We start from the raw sequence: 20,862 nt of genomic DNA, 5'->3' as shown, positions 1-20,862 counted from the left end.
ATCTGCTTATCGCACTTATTGGCATTTATTATCTCGTTTAGATATATTTTAAGATTCTTCTGAATTTTCTGTTTCCATTCTGTCATTTTATTGTGCAAATTGAAACCACTGACTGATTGTCCAGACCTGTGTCGCATTAAAGGTACATTTTTCGAAATTGATGGTTGGTCTCACCGTGTGTCATGGAGTGCAGGGATCAACAAGAGGCAACAACAACAGTGACAGCCATTGTATTATTTAACTCATTTCCTGTTCACTCATTTTCTTTTCCATCCTAATGTTATCTACCCCCCTCTTGCTTTCCCTTTTCCCTTCCCTCTCTCCCACAGAGAAGGCACATGCAGAGCCAAGTAAACACTTTGATATGCAGAAGGAATCTCTCTCCCACCCCCCTTCTCTTTAGCTCTCACTCTCTCCCCACAGCCTATGTAGGTCATCATGACTCACTCCTTTATGCTTCAAAAGCTGGATCCCTGCTCCGTTGCTCTATCTTGAGCCCTCTCACGTTCGTTTGTTTGTTCGTTCGTTCGTTCGTTGTGTAAGAGAAGTGTTTGACAGTGTGCAGGCAACGGGATTACAGACAACCATTTTGTGATTGAAATTGGTTTTCCGCCTAACTGGCACTTCAGATTATTACTGTTAATTCTTTAGGTTCTTGTTTGTTTTGCTAGCGGTGGACGTGGCTTTCACCTGAATGATGCTGTTTTTTTGATTACGCTTTTTGCTGCCAGATGTTTTGAACTATTTAAAATTAATTTCTGCATCTTGACAATGTAGGATTTTAGTTTATTCTCATATGTGTTCCCTATTTTTAAGCCCAGACCCATTGCGTGACCGTGTTAGCAATCTAAGTGGGTCAAATCCAGGCCAGTGCACACTGCACATCTGTTGGTAGGCTTTGCTTTAACTAGTCCTCCAGCCTGCTACATGATGATTGAATGTGTCACATCCTTATGAGAGGTTGTGTAGCCAAGTTATAGTGTGGAGGGAAGCCCCCTTTTTTGCTGTGGTCCTTCCACACATGGCGAATTATCTGCATATGAATGCTGCCTTCTGCTTCTTAGCTCTGCCCTGACGAATCGCCTCCTATGAACACCATGGGCTTTTTGACATACGTGTGTGTGTGTGTGTGTGTGCGTGTGCGTGCGTGTGTGCGCATACATCTGCCCTGTCCAAGAAGGATCACTTTTTTCGTATGGCATTTGGATTTGAAGTTAGCCATTGAGATGAAACTATAGGTCTATAAGGGTATAGTGAAACTGCCTTGGGCGACAGGCTGTCAGAGGCGTTTACTAGTGAAAGACAGGCTTTGAGAAGCGGCTCACTTCTGTTCTGACCCAGATCCCCAAAAGGCCTTGGTGTGTCACATGTGTATCCTTTTGTCTTCCTCTCTCCAGGGCTGCTTTCATATTGGCCAGACCTTAGATGGATACAAAAGAGTGCACAGGGGCGTTTTTTGATGAGTCACTCAACCGAACAAAAACAGGAGGAGGGGTGAAGCAAAAACACAATGCCAAGCAACGCCACCCCCCTCCAGTGCTCCGTGAAACAGCCCAATATTACATCACATACAGAGTGGACTGACAGTTAAGAGTCCATCTACTAGTGCTTGTTGTGGTCAACTAACACATGCTACGTTGTGCCTTAACATGTGACATGCTGAGAGCAAAGTTGAAATGCCAGGCAAACGAGCGGAGAAGGGATTTTCATCTGTGTGCAAGATGAGGAGGGGGTTGGGTCCACTAAGTCAAAATGGAAGCTTTGTGAAGGAAACTTGAGTACGCTAAGTTTGAGGGCTTTACTTTCACACACACCTGTATCGTCTGTCTCTTTTCCCTTGCACCCCTTGTCCTCTGAACTGTCCCACTGTGGGCCCTCCTTGAAACCACTCTTGTGCAGAGACCAGGAACTTAGTTTAACAACATCTGTTAGTGAATGCTGTCCAGGCAAAGACTGATGTTTGTGTAGTCCTGCATTCTGTGCCGCTTTGCCTTTCTGTGTAATACTTCTATCAACGTGTTTTTATAACCTGGTCAACAACTTTTATTCTCTGTAAATCTGTGTATTTTCCACTGGTGTAATTTTAGTTGTAGTTGGTCTCCCTGGCATTGGTAAATGGTTCTGTTGGTGTGCCAGCAGTGTAAACTTTCCAGATTTAGCCAGAAGGCACCATTATGACATGCAATTCTATTCTGCAGCTTTCTCTTTCTGTCTCTCCTGCACATCTTCAAAGCAACTTTTCCATAAAAGAGTGGGCGTTTGCACTGGGCCATCAACAGGAAATTCCAGCCTGAGAGAGTGGGGGTAGGGGACGGCTGAGAGAGAAGTGAGAAGATCGAGAGTGTTTGGCAGCTTTTTAAGAGCACCCAAAGGTCTCAGACTAGTTTGGGCTGCGTGAGAGCTCCGTCTGGTCAGTCAAATACGAAACAAAAACAGTCGTTTCTTACACTAAATTTGAATTGGCTCTCCTCAGAGCCTCAGTCTGTGTGGCAAGTGTGTTTTTATTACTGTTTTTAAACCCAACTATTTTCTTAACTCAGGTCACCATATTTTTTTCCATCATACGTGATTTATTGTCCTCAAATCATTCGACAGTCTCGTTGCTGAGACGACTACACATTTTGTTTTGGGATTTTTCTTCTTTTATTCTAACCTGTAGCTAATCCAGTTGGGAACACCAGCTGCTTATTGTCCCTGGGAATTACAAATACTGTTTTAACAACTTTTCTAGCCAAGAGGAATCTATTGCATTTTCATTCCACCTGTTGGTGTCACTTAAATCCTGTTTAGATAGTGTCTGAAGCTTCTGTTAATCAGCGCTTAACACTGGTATCACAGCTGTAGCATGGCTAACATTGAAAGTAGCACTACTTCTGCACTTGTTATGTCTGTTGTGCTGCTTTCATGACCAGAGGTAGCTGCTCTGTGGCTCTGTAGCTCGAAGTAAGGCATTAGCATGGACATGATGTCTGCTCACTAACTGGCAGAAAAAAATCCCAGCTGCGTTAGCTGGGATTTTTTTTATTGTATTATTTCACAGCACTCATCAATTATACAGAGTGCACTGCAGTATCAGTTTATACATTTTGAAAATAAAGAAAGTACAGACCTATACGTGGTCAGTTATACTACCAAGAGTACTTTCTTGGACAGCTGTGGACACCACAGACATGGAGTTGTTTTTATTACACACTGCTTGGAGAACATGTTCCATGCACAGGACTGTAGATTGACATAATTTAAAATAAGAATAACATCAAAATTATAATGTTTGCTATGCTTTTTGCCGCATGATTTAGCTTTATAGATGTGGACATTTCTCATATTTAGGATGATTCTGCACTGATGAGTTTTACTAAATGAACCCCTTAAATAGGAGTCAGTTATTTCAAGCAGTTGTGGCAGTGACATCACTCTGCTGAACTGAACTGAAAGTTATGATGATATAGTTTAACCAAGGCCCGACAGACATTGTGGTGTGTGTCAGAACTGGGTTTCACCCTAGAGCTGCACTGGTCTTGTGTAATCCTGTTTCTGTGGTGGTTATTACTTCTTTTTTGTCTGTGCAAACATGCAGTGTTAATGACAAAGTAGGTTTGAGGTAACGCATATGTAGCACTACACAGGCGTAGGTCAGGGAAGTCAGGATGACCAAATAGTCTCGTCTCCACAACCTAATGTCTACATTCTAACTGACAAATATAACCTACCGCAAGGTAAAGGTCTGTAACTGATTTAAAAAGTCAGAAACCTTCATATTACAATTGTAGTTTTCCAGCTAGATTCCGGTCTAATAGCTGCTATGTAAAAACCTTATTTTTTTGTACATTACATCATAGGTGTCAAAATGGTAAGAGTATAATATTTTTTTAAATCACTTTTCTATTAATTTAAGAAAACATCTCCATTTGCAGTAATATTGGAAATTGATGTTTTGATACATTGAGATGCATAGAGAATTATTTTGTGTTTGCGATGTTGTTGTAATTGAATTGTTCTGTAATTGATTTGTGTGGCTCTGTGAAATGGCGAACTGTCATGGAAATAGCTCAAGCATTAAACGGGTCTGCTGTTCACTAATCACACGCTTTCTAATTTTAAAACATCTTTTTCTAATCCCTTGTCTTTTGCTCACATGGAAAAAAAAACAATGTTCTATCTCTGCGGTAGGGCTGCACTGGGTTATGGGTTAAACCTTTAATTGGCTAAATTGCATACATATGTTGATAGTTGTCGTTTGCCTGGAAGGTTGTGTGTGTGTTAAAAGCACATCTGTGTGCAGGTTCACATGCTGAGAAGTGATACCTTGTGAGCACCAGAAGAATAATTCCCTCAAGGAAGTGCCTCTTTTAGTTACTGCAGTTTCCATTCCAGATAGAAATACACATTCACACATCCAGTCTTAGACACTCATGCATACTTGTTTCTAAAACTGCATGTAAACAAGTTGCTTTGTGCTGCTTGGCTTAGATCTTTATGTCTGGCTATTAGATGGGAGCTTTAGTTACCCAGTGAAAGTCTGTTATATAGTTATGTTGCTTTATTTAGTCCTAGGTGGGGGTATTATATTTGGTCTCCACTAATTGTTAGCTGGTGTGTGAATTTCCCCAAAGTCCCTGTTATATGTTGTCACAATATACATGTGTCTCACGAAGCTACCACAGAGTGTGTGTTGGGATGATGATGCAATCAGTGCTCCAAGCCAACAGTAAATTCATCTCTGGAGTAAATATCTTTCTTTCTTTTTTCTTGTTCATGCCTGGACCACACTGGATGACTCTAGCTGTTTGTTTTTTGGTGGCCATGTTATCGGATTTAAAACGGCGTCACTGCCCATTTGAGCCTGACATCTGAGTCACTTCTTACTTGGGAGCAATGGTGGTCTTCTAGGGGGTTTACAGCAAAATAGATTGTGAAGGAGATCTTCCACCACAGTTACATAACCTATATCTGTTGAAAAATGTCTCAAAAAGTAAATATAAACAACCCTTCCTGTACCCTCTTCCAAGTATGAGCACTGCAAGATCGTAAATTGCATGGCTTTATACCGTACAGTCAATTTTCTTTTTTCTTTTTTTTTTTTCATTTATGGCCACTTTTAAAGGCTAACCATATGTAAAACATATGGTCACAACAGACACAATACACTTGCTGTGTGAACACCAGACACATGTGGGATGCAGCAGATCAGGAATGCAGCTGTCACACGTTAGAAATGCATCCAGTGTGTCCCTAGTTTTCGAATCAAAATTACAGGTTGGTAATCTACAGGTTTATGGACATTTGGATCAGTGTTTCTTGTGTGAAAAACAACTGTATAACAGTTCTTTAATTAGAGAGTTTAGGTGTGTTGAATTTCTCACGTGTCTCGTGACCTCATTGATGACCATTCAAGGTATCCTCAACAGCACTTGCTCTAACCACTAATTGGCGCCTCTGTGTCCAATTTGATGAGTGTATTGATTCTTCTATTGTCAGTGAGTGTGGCCTGCCACAGACCTTACCTTGTCCGTTGTTTGTTTGTTTGTTCGCATACTTGTGTATTTGTTGTGTTTCTCCTGCATCAATATTCACTCTGCAGTGGTGAAAGTGGGAAGATGTTTGGCATAGGCAAACTAAATGCACTATTGAAGTATTCCCGTACACTCTTTCCATGAAACAATGTATTGCCATGTTGACATGTGTTGTGTGTGAGTGTTTTTGTTGCCTCTTCAGGACCTTTTCTGGCATTAACCTTGTCAGGACCAGTATATCTCATGGGGACCAAAGCCTGGGCTTAATGAGACAGAACTGTGTTACTGTGGAACTATTTAAGATTAAAGATAAGATGTGTTTTGTGTGATCAGATTCAATTAATGGATGGGCATTAACTGGTTTTTGGTATAGGTTAGTGATAATGTGTTGGTTTTCCCAGTGAATTGAAGTCATTATCCCAGTAAGAGTAGTTGCACAGAACTGTGTGTGCTGGTGTATAAAAAATTGTCTTCAAAAGTATGCACATTTTTATGAATGACTGCAGTGTGTGCCATACTGAATTAACCCAAGTAAAACAGAAAGCATTAGCGAATGGATTTGACCTGCAATTTTCTCATTCTTGCTACCCTTCAGGAACTTTTTCAAGGCCAATTAGCGCTGAAAGACTACAGACCAACTAAAAAAAATATTTAGTGTTCAATTAAATTCTAATAAAGTATAATGTATATAAATGTTGTCTTACGTGAGGGCCTGTATACTATCCTAAAACATCATAAACTTCTCAGTAATTTGATGCAGAAAAACAACGCACCCAAGGATTTCTGCGACACTTGCATAAACATAGTTTTGTAGTTTTACGAGTGTCTGCTATGGATTATGATTCGGGCTGGATTCACAAAATTCATTTTCCACTTTATATTGACCTTCATTTGAAGGATGCAATATTGATTCATAAAATTCTTTAATCGATTTTAATCATGCAGGACTTGGCGACGATAACGGCTGAATCTGCAGATGCGTAGTTACGTCTGCGTCCATATGATGCATGCGGAGATGTCCTGTGCTTTGCTACATAAGCATAACGTAGCTTACACACTGTGGTTTTCTTTGTCAACAACGTTCACGCAAAATACCACACCGCTGATTTCAGAGAAGTGTGAGGGGGTTCGAGTTTGGTAGATGCGTCACCCAAAACAGCAGTTGCCATGGTCACTATTAGTTGGCAGCAGCTTCGAGTTAGCAGGAGGAGGTACCGTGTCGTCGTGTTACAATGGCTACAACCATAACACTGTGATGGGGGCGTGGTTGAATCCTGAATTCCATCTTTGTTTTCAAAGGTCAATATTGTGAAGTTCTTTCAATCAATATTTGAATTACAATCAAGATTGTGACACCCCTATTGTAGAAACAGAAAAACCTCCACATGCCACTGTTTAGATGCTGTGGTGTTGTGATTGTCCGCCGAAGTGGACAGTTTAGTTTGTGTCCTCCATTGTCCCCGCAAAACAACATAATATCACTGATGAGCAGAGAGGCCATTGATGTAGGCCAAGCTCTGCTCACTACACCATCTTCTTCAAACTGATGTGCTTCTAGTCTGTACATTTTGATCTTGAGTGTTTTCAGGTTCACCTACCACTTTTAGTTGTGAAATATTTATCGTTTGCAATAGTATCATTTATGTTTTAAATGTGCAATTGTTAACAAATTTTAAATTATAAATAAGTTTGAACTTAATCTTTGGAAAACCTGACAGCCCAATAGGTATGTACAGTATATAGTAATAGGATTATTTTCTATTTAACTGAAAATTGGGGATTTTGTTTCTATTAATGACATTTATTTTAAACTCTCATATTTTTTACGGTTGAAGTTTATATACCATAAATAAATATCATCAAAATAAAAAGAAATTGAGATATTTTTTGCCAATATCGCCCACCTCCACTACCACTATACTGTAGAGTTGCACTGTTTGGTCATATCAAATAAGTAGTGTACTTGCAACTACTTTGAGATACATTTTAATGTAAATTTAATATTTGAAATGATGCACCAGGTTGCATAAATCCAAACTTCATACAGTTTGGTGCAGTTTGTAGTCAAAATCTCTTGCATCAAATAAAATATGTACACAGACCAGCACAGCCAAGAAATCCTAATGTGCACATTCTTATTACAAATATGCCCATGCTCTCACCACTGCCTCAGTCTGGCATCCCTGCCCCCTCTTTAAGCAGGCACCGCCCCAGCCCTCAGCTGGCTGTGCTCTGCAGTAGCAGGCCTTTCATCCCTCCATCCGGCCCTGCCCAGTGATTTATAATTCATCTGGGATTCTGCCTCCCTCCACCCCTCTGCACCAGGACAGCATTAACATTCTGTTTGGTCCCCAGCTACTCCATATCCACGTGTGCGTCTGTCAGTGTGGGTGGATGTGTGTGTGGATGAGAGTGAGAGGAATGATTCCGAGGCCCAGCCATTGAGGCTCCATTCGGAATGGTTGCTACTGTATTTGTGTTTAGTCTGTTCTGGCCCCGCCTGTGTTCCTCTGTCATTGCAGGCATCAGGTTGCTTGTCTCTCTGTCTTGTCTGCTTCTAGTCTGTTTGGTTTGTTCTCCTGGCTTCATAATTTAGCTGTCCTCTCCATCTTCTGGTCCATGTGTAATAACAGGAAACAGTGTGATGGAATGTTAAGGAGAAAAGCTTTGATAAGGCTACAGATTAGAAATCTGATACAAATTTAAACCTCTATATGATCTAATATTTAAAACAACTGAGCAAGTGCTCCTACTGCAGTGTTACACCACAGTAAAAGGAGTTCACAAGTGCCTGTGACTTTAATGCTTGTTGGTGGGCGGGCCTGACTCTTGGTGTTGGTGACTGCTAATGGAAGTTAGAAGTGTCTGTCATGGTTGACTTCATAACAATAATTGCTATTGGTGCTAAACTGAGTAAAATGTGATGTCCGCCATTGTTGTGTGCACACTGTCCAAGAAGACTGGGGAGAACGGTCTTGTCAAGTTTTCAGCTTGGATGGTGTATCATGTTCATGCTAACTGCATGAACATGATGGGATTGGCCAGGTGTTGGAATGTTAGCATTAGCTGATGTGATTTCTTTACCTATTGGGCAATGCTTGAGTCATCCATGTCTGTTAGGTGTGTATGATAAGCTGAAAACCTGGATGCCTCTGGACTCCACAAAGAGGCTGTACTGTCTTGTGAGCTTAGAGTTTTGTAAATAAATGCTCCCTGACCAAATGTGTGTTTTTGTAAGTGCTAATGGCTGTAATGGACAGGAAATTAACCAAAAGTATAGTCCTTATGTGAAGTTGATTGTGCTTTTTGAAATCAATTGAGCACAAATGAAATGCTCCTGAAACCAAATCAAACCAAGCTACAGTTTGAGGAAAGACATAGATTTTAAGGTTTTCTTATGGTACTTTCCCATTATATAGGTCTAGCACTGCCCAACTTGACTTCACTTGTTGTTTTTCTTTGCTTTTCAATTAGGGATAGTATCTGATAAGTGGTGCTTTTTTTGGTACCTGCTCCGGCGAGGTTCAAGTGAGCTCAGCTGATACTTAAATGTGTCAGCAGACTGCCGGCCACTGATTGGCATAGAGTGTTATCCCTGGAAGAGTATTTCTTAAGGTATCGTAGTAATGGAAAACGACATGCCTGATACCAAACTGAGTAGAGTAGAGTCGATTATTGCTAGAACTTTATCATGGAAAAGCGCCAATAGTAGCTAGGATTGTAACAGACTGCTAAAACCATGTTTGAATGTTCAAGGAATATCTCCTGCTGCATGAAACTAGTGTTGTTTATAAGCACAGCTTATTATTTTTATTTTTATAACAATAATAATAATAACGCATTTTATTATAAGCACCTTTCAAAAACGCATGGACACTTTACATTCACAATTGCATCACACCGTACAGTTTATTTCAAAATGGATAATTTTTGGATGTTGGCTACAATTCTGCTCTACATCTGTGTGTGTGTGTATGGAGAGAGAGCGAGACATTATGATGCTCATCTGTGAAAAGGTCACATCCACCCTCTGTGCCTCTCCTGCCTTGTCGCTTTCTCTCTCGTTCATTATCCATCCCGGCGTTCTCACTCTCCCTCTGCTCTGCATTTATTTTTACTTCCTCACGTAATCCTTAATTAATGTAGATTCAGTCATCGTGCCTCACATTGTACGACCATACACACCCTCTTGAACGCATACACGCTCATTCATGTTCTCTGAAGTAGAGACACTGAGCACACACACATTCAGTCATTTATCTTCTCTGTCAGTCTCTTGCAGGAGCATAATGACCTCGGCTCTCACACAGACATCTTAACATCTTGCACATTTTTACAATTATAGGCACATGGAGTGACCTCAGTGAGCTAAAGCACATACCATATAACCATCCTGCCATAAGTTGATGAAGAACAGGAAATCCTGATGCCTGGCCTCCTTCTTTAGTTCTGCTTAATGGTTTGAAATCCAAAAATGTATTTCAGAACAAAGAATGTTTTCAAATTAAGCACTAAATTGAGCAAGATATTTGTTTTTCTGACAGTGCAGTCAGTTTATTTCCTTTGAGTCAGAGGACATTACTTAATCTTTTTAGCACTTGAGTCAAAAGAGAAGAATAATAAATAATAATAAAAAGGAGAAAGGGCAAGTAATTGACCTTTATTCCTTGTCGTTTCATAAGTAGTTGAATGGAGATCACCAATGTGAAATGTAATGTTCACATTGATGAAAAGCATGGTGGTGTTTCAAAAAAGTTTCTTCCCTCAGTCTTTAATTGACATCCCCAGTGTGGTTAGTCTAAGGACTTGTCCACACAAAAACGAGTGTAGGTGAATCTGTATAGTTGCATTTCTCTTTCAGCTGTGGGGTCAACCTGTGTAGTTGGAGCTCTCAGTGTAGTACATTCATGTTATTGTTGTTTTTGTCTGAATTAACGGATAGAACCTGGAAATTGCATTGGTGATTTATTGCGGTTTAGTTTAAATTGGTGTACGTGATGTTGTCGGTCATCAGTGGATATCCAGGTTGTTCCTCAAGCTCTGCAAATAATGTTGTTTCTATTTGCTGGGTATGAGTTGCACAGTAGTTTCACTTATCTTTACCACTCATCTGCAGGTTACTGAATCAGGTTTTTGCATAATGGCGTGTTGTTTATAATGCAAACTTCTACTTATCAGATCTAGTTTTTATTGACTTAGAAACGTTCCCAAGATACCTTGTTCAGGAGTAAAAGCATTGTTTGATCTTTGTTCAAGGCATGTGATGTTGTACTTAATTTATATATAATTTCACAGACACCAAAACCTTTCAAACATTCTTTATTGGAAACTATTTTAGATTTTCTTAGTGGGTGGTCAGTTTACTTTTAGCGTTATTTTGTATAGGGCATATCAAGGTCTATTCTGCCAATGTGGTGTCTTTAGTAAGTCACCTGCAAAGTTTGAGGCCTGTCAAAAGATCCAAGTAACAGTCAAATAGAGAGACATTCCTTGCATTTCTTGATATATGTCCTGATTGACATCAATGAATAATGTCTGGAAAGATTCAAATTCTGGTGTCTGTTGTCCTTAATAAACACAGCCAGTCATTATGATCATGATGTAGTCCATATCAATGAAACTGTTCTATCTGCACTCTTTCCACTTGGCTCCAGGCAGTGTGTATTCTCTGGGTTTCAATGAGAATGGAGACGTGATGGGGTGGGATATATTGGTTGGTGTGTAGCCTGTTATTGCAACATTTTCCAGACTCCTACTACACTAGATTTTTTTATTTTTCCACAGACATCCTTATCTTTTGATGGTTATCCAGACGTGAAGAGGATTTTGATAAATAAAGATTCATAAGCCAAAATTCAGACTCAAGCTTTAACCGCCTGTCTCAGATCTGATTGCACAAGTGGCCAGTGTTCTTTTCGAACCTGGCATCAACATGAGGGCTGTCACAATAGATTTAAAAATAAAGCGCCGCATTGGCAACATGCTCATATTCAGACCAGTTCAGACAAAAACAATGGCAACTGGTTTGGCCCGGCTAATTGTTCTATTTACTGAATACTGTAGCCAACAATCCATTGGGCAAACAGGTTGATCATAGCTCACACCCGCTGTTAGCAACACCCTTGCTAACTCAGTGTATTTCCACGCGCAATCACGCCGCACACCATGTTCTTAAGCCACTCTAAGTCACCGCAAGGGGAATTCCTTCCCCGCAACAGCCCTAATCACTATGTATATTGGATGCGTCTCCTGTGACCGTTTGTGATTGGATCTCACTTCCCCGCTCTGTATGCAAATTCACACAGTCATTATATTATGTTGTTTTTAGCCGGAATCACGATGCAGATGTGTCTGTTGTTATCAGTGTGGTTGTTTTGCGTCACTTTGGTTTCTGCAAGAGAGACTAGAGAGAGCGAGAGAGATGGAAGAGCTGGGAGGCGCTTTGGAATCAATGCACAACTCACATATGGAACAAGATTTTAATCATTTGAAGAAAATGTATGCAGCAATCAGTGTAAATATAGTGGTGATAAATCAACCTATGAGTCTTGAGATGCATAACAATTGACTGTGATACTTCAGTGGGTCAGAGAACTTCACCTGTTTAGGTGGTCTTTAATGTGTCGCAACAATGTGGCAGTGTTGAGGGTTAATATTTGAAAGGCTGGAGAAGGAAAGACAACATAGCCTTGATTACTGTAAATGATGCTGGCACCTACTGGCTCTCGCACAACTATTTCTGTCCTCGGATCTAAATTAAATGAGCTGTTCTGTGTGGGTGTGCCTTGATGCCTCAACACCTATAGTTGGTTATTGCAGCAAAACTTAATTTAAATGCCTGTTTATAGAAATATGGTGGCGGCAAATCAATCTATTGTTTTATTAAAGGATTCAGGTAAAGACTGGTCTTTTTATATCATTCTATGAGCAGCAGAGATCAGATTTTGCTGCACACCTTTGAGTCTATGAATAACAAGGCATAGTGAGAGGAGTTGTTTACCTCTCAGAGAAACTTGGAGGTGCGCAGCCTGTCGCTTGCGGCTCTTCATCTAACAGCCTACTGTGGCAGCTCCACCTTGCTCCATTACTCACTGTGATATTTCAAACTGATCTGCAGATATTAAAATAATGCCAAAATGAATGTTTTGCTGATGCATTTGTGATGACGAACACATAGCATTTCACCTGACCTATTTTAAAAATATATATATATATATATATATATATATACAATAGTAATTAAATGTGTTTTGCCACTTCAGTGTTATCAACATGGGGTCAAAGCAAATGTTTTATTTGCATTAACATTAACTTAATATAGCCTCTTTTTTTTAGGAATGTTGCCACACACGACTAGTTTATAATTCTGCAAATATTATAAATACTGGGCTCAATTACTATCATGTTACCTCATTCAGTGATATCTCCCAGATAAGAAGTAGCTTGCCATGTTACTGCTTCACACTGTGTGTCCACATGCACACACATCAAAGACAGATGTCAAAATAAATTGCTGTTTTGTTAGATGTTGTTTTTTTGCTGTGTGATTATCATTCTAATAAGCTTGAGTGCATTCCCTGTAAATGGAAAGGTGCTTCATCATTGGACAAGCAGATAATGTGGCTTCAGCTAATGTTTGAATGTTGTTTTTATTGCAGTAGTGGTAGATTTGCTGTCGCACACTGATTATTTTACTACGTAGTGATGACTAGAACCGAGAGTAAAGCTTACACAATCTCTTGCGTTTTAGTGTTTTTATGAAAAGGCACAAATAATTGTGCTCTATAGGAAGGACATTTGTCAGCACAAAGGTGTGTGAATGAGTGAAACGGCTCTGTTTGGTCAGTCACTGATCCATAAAGTGATTGAATCCTCCTTTGCTTGATGTTGATATGTAGAGGCACTCTTCTATCAATTGGATCCCTCTTTTCGTTCACAACTCTTTCACAGGGTTCTCTGATAGGCCTGCATCTGTCTCATCCTGGAGTTGCTAGGCAACAGGCTTTCTGTGCGTGCATGCATGCGTGTGTGCGTACGTGCGCTGACACGTTGCTGTGGCAATGTCAGGCTTTTGCCACAGAGAGAGAGGGAGAGAGTTAAGAGAAAGGCAGATGAGAGAGGAGTACTCGGGGAGGAGAGGGGGAAGAAATGAGCATGAGTCAGAGCATTGATGAAGCTGAGGGATTGGAGAGGGACGAGCCAGAAAAGCACTAGATTGTGTATGTGTATGTGTATGTTTCCACACATACAGTGTATATGTATGTATGTATGTATATGTATATATATATATATATATATATATGTATATGTATATGTATATATATATATATATATATATATATATATATATATATATATATATAATATAATATAATATAATATAATATATGTGTGTGTGTGTGTGTGTGTGTGTGTGTGTGTGTGTGTATATGCAGGCCTGCAACTGTCTCAGTGAGGTCACTGGCAAAGACGGTATGATTTACCAGACTGGCTGGCAGGCAGTAAGCACTGAGCTCTTATTGGATGGAACACAGAGGTATAAAGGAGAGTGAACGTGCTCAGAATAGGAAATCAGAGCAAGTGATTGGATTCCTCCCCACATCTCACTCCTCTCTTCTTGCTGTCTGGCTCTCTCTCTACTCCTAGAGCCTCATGGATAATAGAACCACTCCCACTTACTCATATTTCAAATGTATTTTGTCATTTCCAGATGCCCTTGTTTGTCACTTGCTGCTCATATCGATATTAAACGATGAGGACGGTGATTAAGAAGCACAATAAATGTAGTATTTAGACCATAGACTGATTAATATGAATCATAAATGTTGGATTTGCTGAGTTCAAACTAAAACTTGTGTATTCAGCAAACTGAACCCACGCATTTGAAACAAATATTTCCCAAACATGAATGAGATCTGTGGGAAAACTAGGGCTGGGTGATAATTCGATCTCGATTCGGGATCGCGATAAAATTTTGATCGATCTCGATAATAAGCTCGGGACATATTATTCGATATCACATGAAAAAGTAAGCGCAGCAACAACATCAGTATCAGAGTCTGTCAGCTGCCGTATGCCGGTAGGACACGCCCACGTCCCATTGTGAGCAGCGTCGCTAAAGTTCCCACCAGAGAGAGAGCAGGAAAGAAGTTGAAGAAATGAGGAGAAAATAAGCGAAGACAACGAAAATCATGCCGAACACAGCGAAGACATTGTTAAAAAAAGGCAACACGACGTCAATTGTGTGGATGTGGTTTGTATACTGCAAAAGCGACCAGGAGCAGGCGAAGCCGGTCTGTAAAATATGCCGGCGGTTGGTACACAACGCCTGTGGCGGCACCACCTCAGTGTTTACATTGACAGTGTGACTCTGTGGGCTCAAGCTAGCACAACGCCTGCCGTTAGCGTCGCTAGCTTCTTTGCAGCCATTGCCCCGTATGAAATACATAAACTATAAAAGCGGAGCAAACATATAACAAGCGCTGTTAGTTATTGCCTCGCTGCTTTAAAGCCAGATGTGGTGGACAGACTTGTCTTTCTTGTAAAAAAAACCTATAATGGGGTAAATGATAGAATAACTGTCTGGTTTACTACATTGGCTCAGATTTCGTTCTACTTTAAAAATATTTCTAGAGATCTACATTATATTTCAGGAAGCATTTGTGCCAGGGCCATGTTTACTGTTTTTGTACTGGAGATGTTCACTGTCCAGCCAAAGCAATTTGATGTGATAGTTGTCACAGTTGTTATTTTATATACAATGTTTCTATAAGTAAAAGCTTGTATTATTGTGTAAAGGGAGATGACTCATGTTTCCATTACAAAAGATGTGCACAACCTTTTATTTTGGCACTTTTCAATACCTCCAAAAAAAAACAATATAATAGTGCTATAGTGGTTTCGTTTTGACATTTATTTTGTCTTTGTTTAGCACTTGAATGTGTCAGATAAATAAATATTTGAGATTATTATTATTTAATAATTGTTTTTTGTTATTAAACTTTATTATAAAGTTTCAGTGAATCTCTTATATCTTCAAGCTTAAGGATGTCCCTCACACTGGCAGCATCTGCAAAAACTACATATCGTGATAAGAATCGAGATCGATCAATATGGAAAAACATATCGTGATAACATTTTTTTCCATATCGCCCAGCCCTAGGGAAAACTTGAAGTAAGAGCAAAGATAATCGCTGTTCTTTGATTGAGCACGATGTACACAGTAACTCTGCTCTTTCTTACTCCCTTTGTAAGCACACTCTTCTCCTCTAGCATAATGCAGCTTTCCTTCGGGAGCGTGTGTATGTGTTAGCACATGTTTGTGTGTGTTCATGAATCGCTCTCCTATTTCTCTACACAGGTTTATAATGAAGTGAATGGGCCCAGGTCAGGGACTGAGCAGGCAAGCTGGGCTCTGGTTGCCAGGATACAGCAGCCTGAGCCGGGCTGGTTTATTTGCACACCAAACAGGCTAGTTAGCTGCTGCTGCTGCTGCTGCTGCTGCTGCTGTCGTCCTTCTCTAGACCATTCTCCTGCATGACATGTCAATAGATTGCCTTAGGCACTATAGTGTAAACAAATGCACAAAATAGTTCTTCTACAATGTTGATATTAACAAGCTCCTTTGCAATACATACATACATTTAGCTTGTGCGGTGGTGAGATTAAAGGGTTGGACTGAAAATTGATTTTGTTTGATTACATTTGATATAGATGTATATTCTATGTGGTAGCAATGGTTCGTAGTGCGGGACGACACTGAAAACATGGTCCAGTCATCATCTACCAAATATCAAATTGATAGCCTCACAGGAGGTTTGAGGCAAAGTTGGGTAATCTAGAGACATGTACTTGAGTCGTGCTCAAGATTACAGTAAATTGCAATGTTTCACCTGCTGTCGCCTTGGGGGGAAAAAACCCAATGTGCACTGGTTTTCATTGCAGCTCAGTGTAAGAGCATTAACTGCCCTCTGCTCTCTGTTTCGCTGTGTGTGTCAGCTTCTCAATCCTCTCAACACACAAACATAAACCCAAGAGGAGCAGAGGAGAGACAGGTTGTCAACCCCTACATTACATTAAGGCTGCACTCACACGTTCTCTTTGTTTTGGCATTGGACATGCCAGATGCTTGGAGGCACCTAGCGGAAGTTAGCAAAGCAGTGTTTTGTCGTCGCCAACATATCGGAGTTGGTGATGTTGCTTATTTAATGGTGACATGATGTCTGCCACGTCTGCTGTTGATGGGAGCACTCTGTCTGACTTCGTCAGACAGAGCAACGGAGAGTGCGGCCTTGTCCGCGAGCTCCATTTAGTTTAGTGAGCCTAAATGCATAAATGTGATTTGTTCATAGGGAATTAGCAGTGTTACATTTGGCACCCCCACCTCATACATCCATACGTCCCTCAGAAGTGCAATCCTTAACATGAAGGTGGACACGTACAAGTACATTATACTATGTCAGTGCTTGGTTGGTGTTTTATTTGAAGCTTTTCCTGTCGACCTTTACGTTACAGTAAAATAAACGGTGAACGTGAGATGGATCATACTGTGGTTCTGTACATTTCATACCAGCTGAAGAAGCATATATCTCAACTCTTTGTCAGTTCAAATGTGGTTCTTCTGCGTAGCTTTTGCTCTAGTTGACGCCATCGTGTTGTTTGTTCTGTTTTGGAAACAGTACTGCAGTTTATACGTCATCTCCTTCTACTTCTGAGTCAAAGACTGTGGGGAAACTTTTGGTGCACAAGCAGAACACCAAGTCTGACTCCAGTCCGACTAAGTGTTTACATGCAGGAGTAATCAGACTATGAATAGCTCAATTTTTAGTTGGACTGACGTGTTTGCATTACATTAAGAAAACCAAGTTATTGTCTGTCTAAAATCCGACTTTTAACTCGCATGTAAACACGCTGACTGATGTGTACAGAATGTGACACATCTGCTGCAACATGAGAAGTGTTGAGTATTCACTAAATCATTGAAAGCAGTTTTTAAATGTTCTAATACCAATGTCTTGTGACCAGTGATTATGTATTATTTCTCTGACAGGTTGATGTAGAAACATGCAGGTGCATTGTTAGCCGTAAACCTTTTTTAGGAAATATATTTAAGAGATAACTTCTCAATTGTACTGCAGGTGATGTCAAAATAATGTTGCTGTCTGTTGCTGTAGCGTGGTTATTACTGGACACAGAAGTATATATGTGATAAACATCTCTGGCATGAAGACACTTTGACCTGCATAACATCTGCTCCTCCATATTTGCCATAGCATATCCGTTAACCAACTCAAAGATATCAGTTGTCTGACAGTCAGGCAGCGTGCTACTGATTTGTGCCTGATTGTGCAATAGACTGTGTGGTTTGTGCACACACCAGCACAGACAGACGGAGACTAGCATGCCCATCCCTGTATGCAGCTGCTGTGTTGTTCAGCTGTCAGTGTGGAAAATTTGAGGTGTGTTTTTGTGTGTACAGTGAGAGTCATGAGTAAGGAGTGGCCTGGCGTTGAAGCAAACAACTGCTTTTCATCTCTGCACCTGTACCTTCACTGCTTTTCAGCTGTGTGTGTGTGTGTAAACATTGTTGTTTTCCCATCACTGTGTTTTGTTTTACCTTATAACGTTAAATCATGAGTGAGTGTTGTAGCAGACAGTTTTGCAATGTTTAAAGTTGGTATAGTAGAAAAAAGGTCTATCTTCCAGAGTCATTTTTTTTTCTTAATTAAATGGCCAGTGCTCATCTCGCCTAACAGTTTCACTAGTTGTGGAACTGTGAGAGAATGGTTAGGGTAATTTAGATTTTAGCTTTTCAAATTACTGTTCATTTTTAGTCTTGATGTCAGCCCTAATGTTATATTTTTCAAATTAAGCAAGCTTGTGCTATGACATCCCCGTGTAAGTGGGCTTGTGTGTGTGTGTGTGCGTGTGTGCGTGTGTGAACACGTCTCTGAGTGTGTGCCCCACAGTATGCTGCAATATGCTCAAGTGTTGGCCTTTGTCTGACCGCAGAGGGAGTGGCTCAGGATAGAGAGGGTGCTACAGGAGGATGGACAGAGAATGTAACAGTGAACATGGAGGGCAAGGTGTGTGTGTGCAAGCTAGTGTGGGTCATTCATATCTCACCCCTGACTACCCTGCTTCACGGCTACGAATATTCCTTCAACTATATTTAGGTAAATCCCCCCAACCACCACCTCCATGGGTAGAGCTGCTGAGGCTTTAGATTTATTAGTTACTTTTCCATTTAAGGTGTATAGAAATACTTCCACACTTTGTATTTTAGATGTGTCAGTGACATAATGTGATAATAATAATAATAATAAAGTCTGCTTAAGAGGACATTTAACTTGTCTATTGTAAACTGTAAACTCTGCTCACAATTTTCTTTGTTCTTTCATCTGCAGGGTGTTTCTCAGTTAATCTTAATGTTGTTTAGATGTTTTTTTATATATATAATTCTGCCATATGTGCATCAAGTTCCTTTTGTCAGACCTCCAATTACAGTTTTATTACTTATTAGTGGCTGGTAAGAGCCGGATGTTCACATAGAATGTTTTCTCCTATTGCATATCATGACCTATACCCTTGTGATCTGCCACATGAACTTGAAAAATAAAGCTCTGAAGTACTCGTGATCAGATGCATTGCTGGTTGACCACATCACAAAATGTATATTCGATTGTATCTTCACTTTGAATGTACAAAATTGTTGCAGCTCTCACAGATTTATGTACATATATGCACACATGGAATTAATCAACTGTTTAGTGGGCAACAACACTTCACTGAGTGAAACACACACTGTTAGCAGATGTTGTGTATCTTTTAATTGGGATGGAATTACAAAGGAAATGAGGCCTGTGGTTTTGAACAGTGTTTCCTCTCCATGAGAGTAGCTAACAAACATGCTTCCAGTACTTCACATGTCAGCGAAAAGCTCAGTTGCTATAACTGCCCATCATAGTAGTCCCAGAATAGTGCTGAGAGATTATTGTTCTAGAAGCCCAGCTGACCTAGTTTGATGTGTGTCTGTGTGCGGGTGTGCGTATGTGAATTGTGCTGCAAGGTTTGTTTATTTCTGAGAGCGGTTGACCTTCCCTTCCACTGTGTTTGGTGTGGTGAGTAGTGGGAGTTTAGGGGATGTTGAAATGAGTTCCTGGCAGTAGTAGCAATGAGAGAGTAACAATGAGCCATAGGAGAGAGGAAGGGGCTGTGTCTCCCTCTCTCTGTCTCCATTTACCAGTAAAAAGGGGAGCAGTACATCCTCTGCAGTTGTGTGCCTCTCCGGTTGGCTGGCTGGCTGGCTGGCTGGCTGGCTGGTTGGTGTTCTTGACTGACTTGACTGGAGGGATATAAATAGCAGACTTTGAGTAGGATAACTGTGTAGGGGGAAAGAAGGAGGTGGGGGGCAGGGTAATGTAAGTGGCGCTAAAGAAGATAGGAGTGCCAGTGTATCACAGTCGAGGGAAAAAAAAATGGTCTCATCTGTTCACAAGGATGATTATACTTGGAGGCACTCAGAAGAGAAAGCGCATTATGAAAACTGGTGGATGGAATGTATGATTAATTCATGGCCCTGTGAAACTGAATGCTTCACTTCATGAAATAAGGGTGTAGGTAGTTATGCACAACATGTTGTTTTGTACATGCACAAAAAAGCAAATAGACACGTACTGTACACGTAACGATTGCAGCAGTCTGTTTTCTATTTTCATAACTACTACTACATTACTAGGAAGATTTCAAATTGTCACTGTAAATATTTAGCTATAAATCCACAAAGAAGGGTGTTCCATTACATTAACCTAGTGTGTTCCGGCCAGTCACTCCAAAGTTCCAGTATATCATTGCTTTATCTTGCTTTAAAATTACTAAACTTGTTTTTAGCCAGACCTTGCTTACTCTAGTTCCAGCCTGGAGAATAGATTGTTTTCCCGCCACAGCTTCAACCCAGTGTGTTGCCCTCCCTCTCAGCTGCGCTTCCTGAAGAGCAAGGGTGTAATGGTTGAAAATAGAGTGCTTGATGTGCCACTAATGGCTGCATTGTCTGGCAGCGTGTAAATGTGTTTTCAAAGAAACATAGTGGCCAGGTGCTAACCCCCACCCCTCCATCTCTCTTTTTTTTCTTTCTCTTTGTTCCAGACGGTTGATGACGATGCAATGGCAGCGTGAATGAAGCTTGGCGTGGGGAGAGCTGAACGATGCCCAAAGGTGGGGGTTCTAAAACCCCCCAGCTGGACCACTTCCCACTCAACACCGACATGGTGGAAAAGCAGGGTGGGAAGAAGGTAAGACTGAAAACATCACACACACACACACACAGAGTACCCACATGTTTTTGTTTTGT

General features: G+C 40.5%; 2 protein-coding genes across 3 annotated transcripts in view; one reads left to right on the top strand and one right to left on the bottom strand.

The window, feature by feature from the left end:
- Window positions 1-20,862, bottom strand: part of cmtm3 (CKLF-like MARVEL transmembrane domain containing 3) — a 272,921-nt gene that overhangs the window by 172,892 nt on the left and 79,167 nt on the right. The gene's annotated exons all lie outside the window — the stretch shown is intronic.
- The window catches only part of ankrd11 (ankyrin repeat domain 11), a 94,608-nt gene that overhangs the window by 53,503 nt on the left and 20,243 nt on the right, over window positions 1-20,862 (top strand). For both annotated transcript variants that reach the window (XM_044030879.1, XM_044030878.1), the window contains exon 3: window positions 20,658-20,803. In XM_044030879.1, coding sequence (XP_043886814.1) covers window positions 20,717-20,803 — 87 coding nt within the window. In that variant the 5' untranslated portion in view covers window positions 20,658-20,716. The remainder of the gene's footprint in view (window positions 1-20,657; window positions 20,804-20,862) is intronic.

The sequence above is a fragment of the Solea senegalensis genome, linkage group LG7, assembly GCF_019176455.1.
Source record: "Solea senegalensis isolate Sse05_10M linkage group LG7, IFAPA_SoseM_1, whole genome shotgun sequence".
NCBI classification, from domain to species: domain Eukaryota; kingdom Metazoa; phylum Chordata; class Actinopteri; order Pleuronectiformes; family Soleidae; genus Solea; species Solea senegalensis.
Note: the sequence above shows the minus strand (reverse complement) of the source record. Positions and strands in the feature narration are given on the sequence as shown.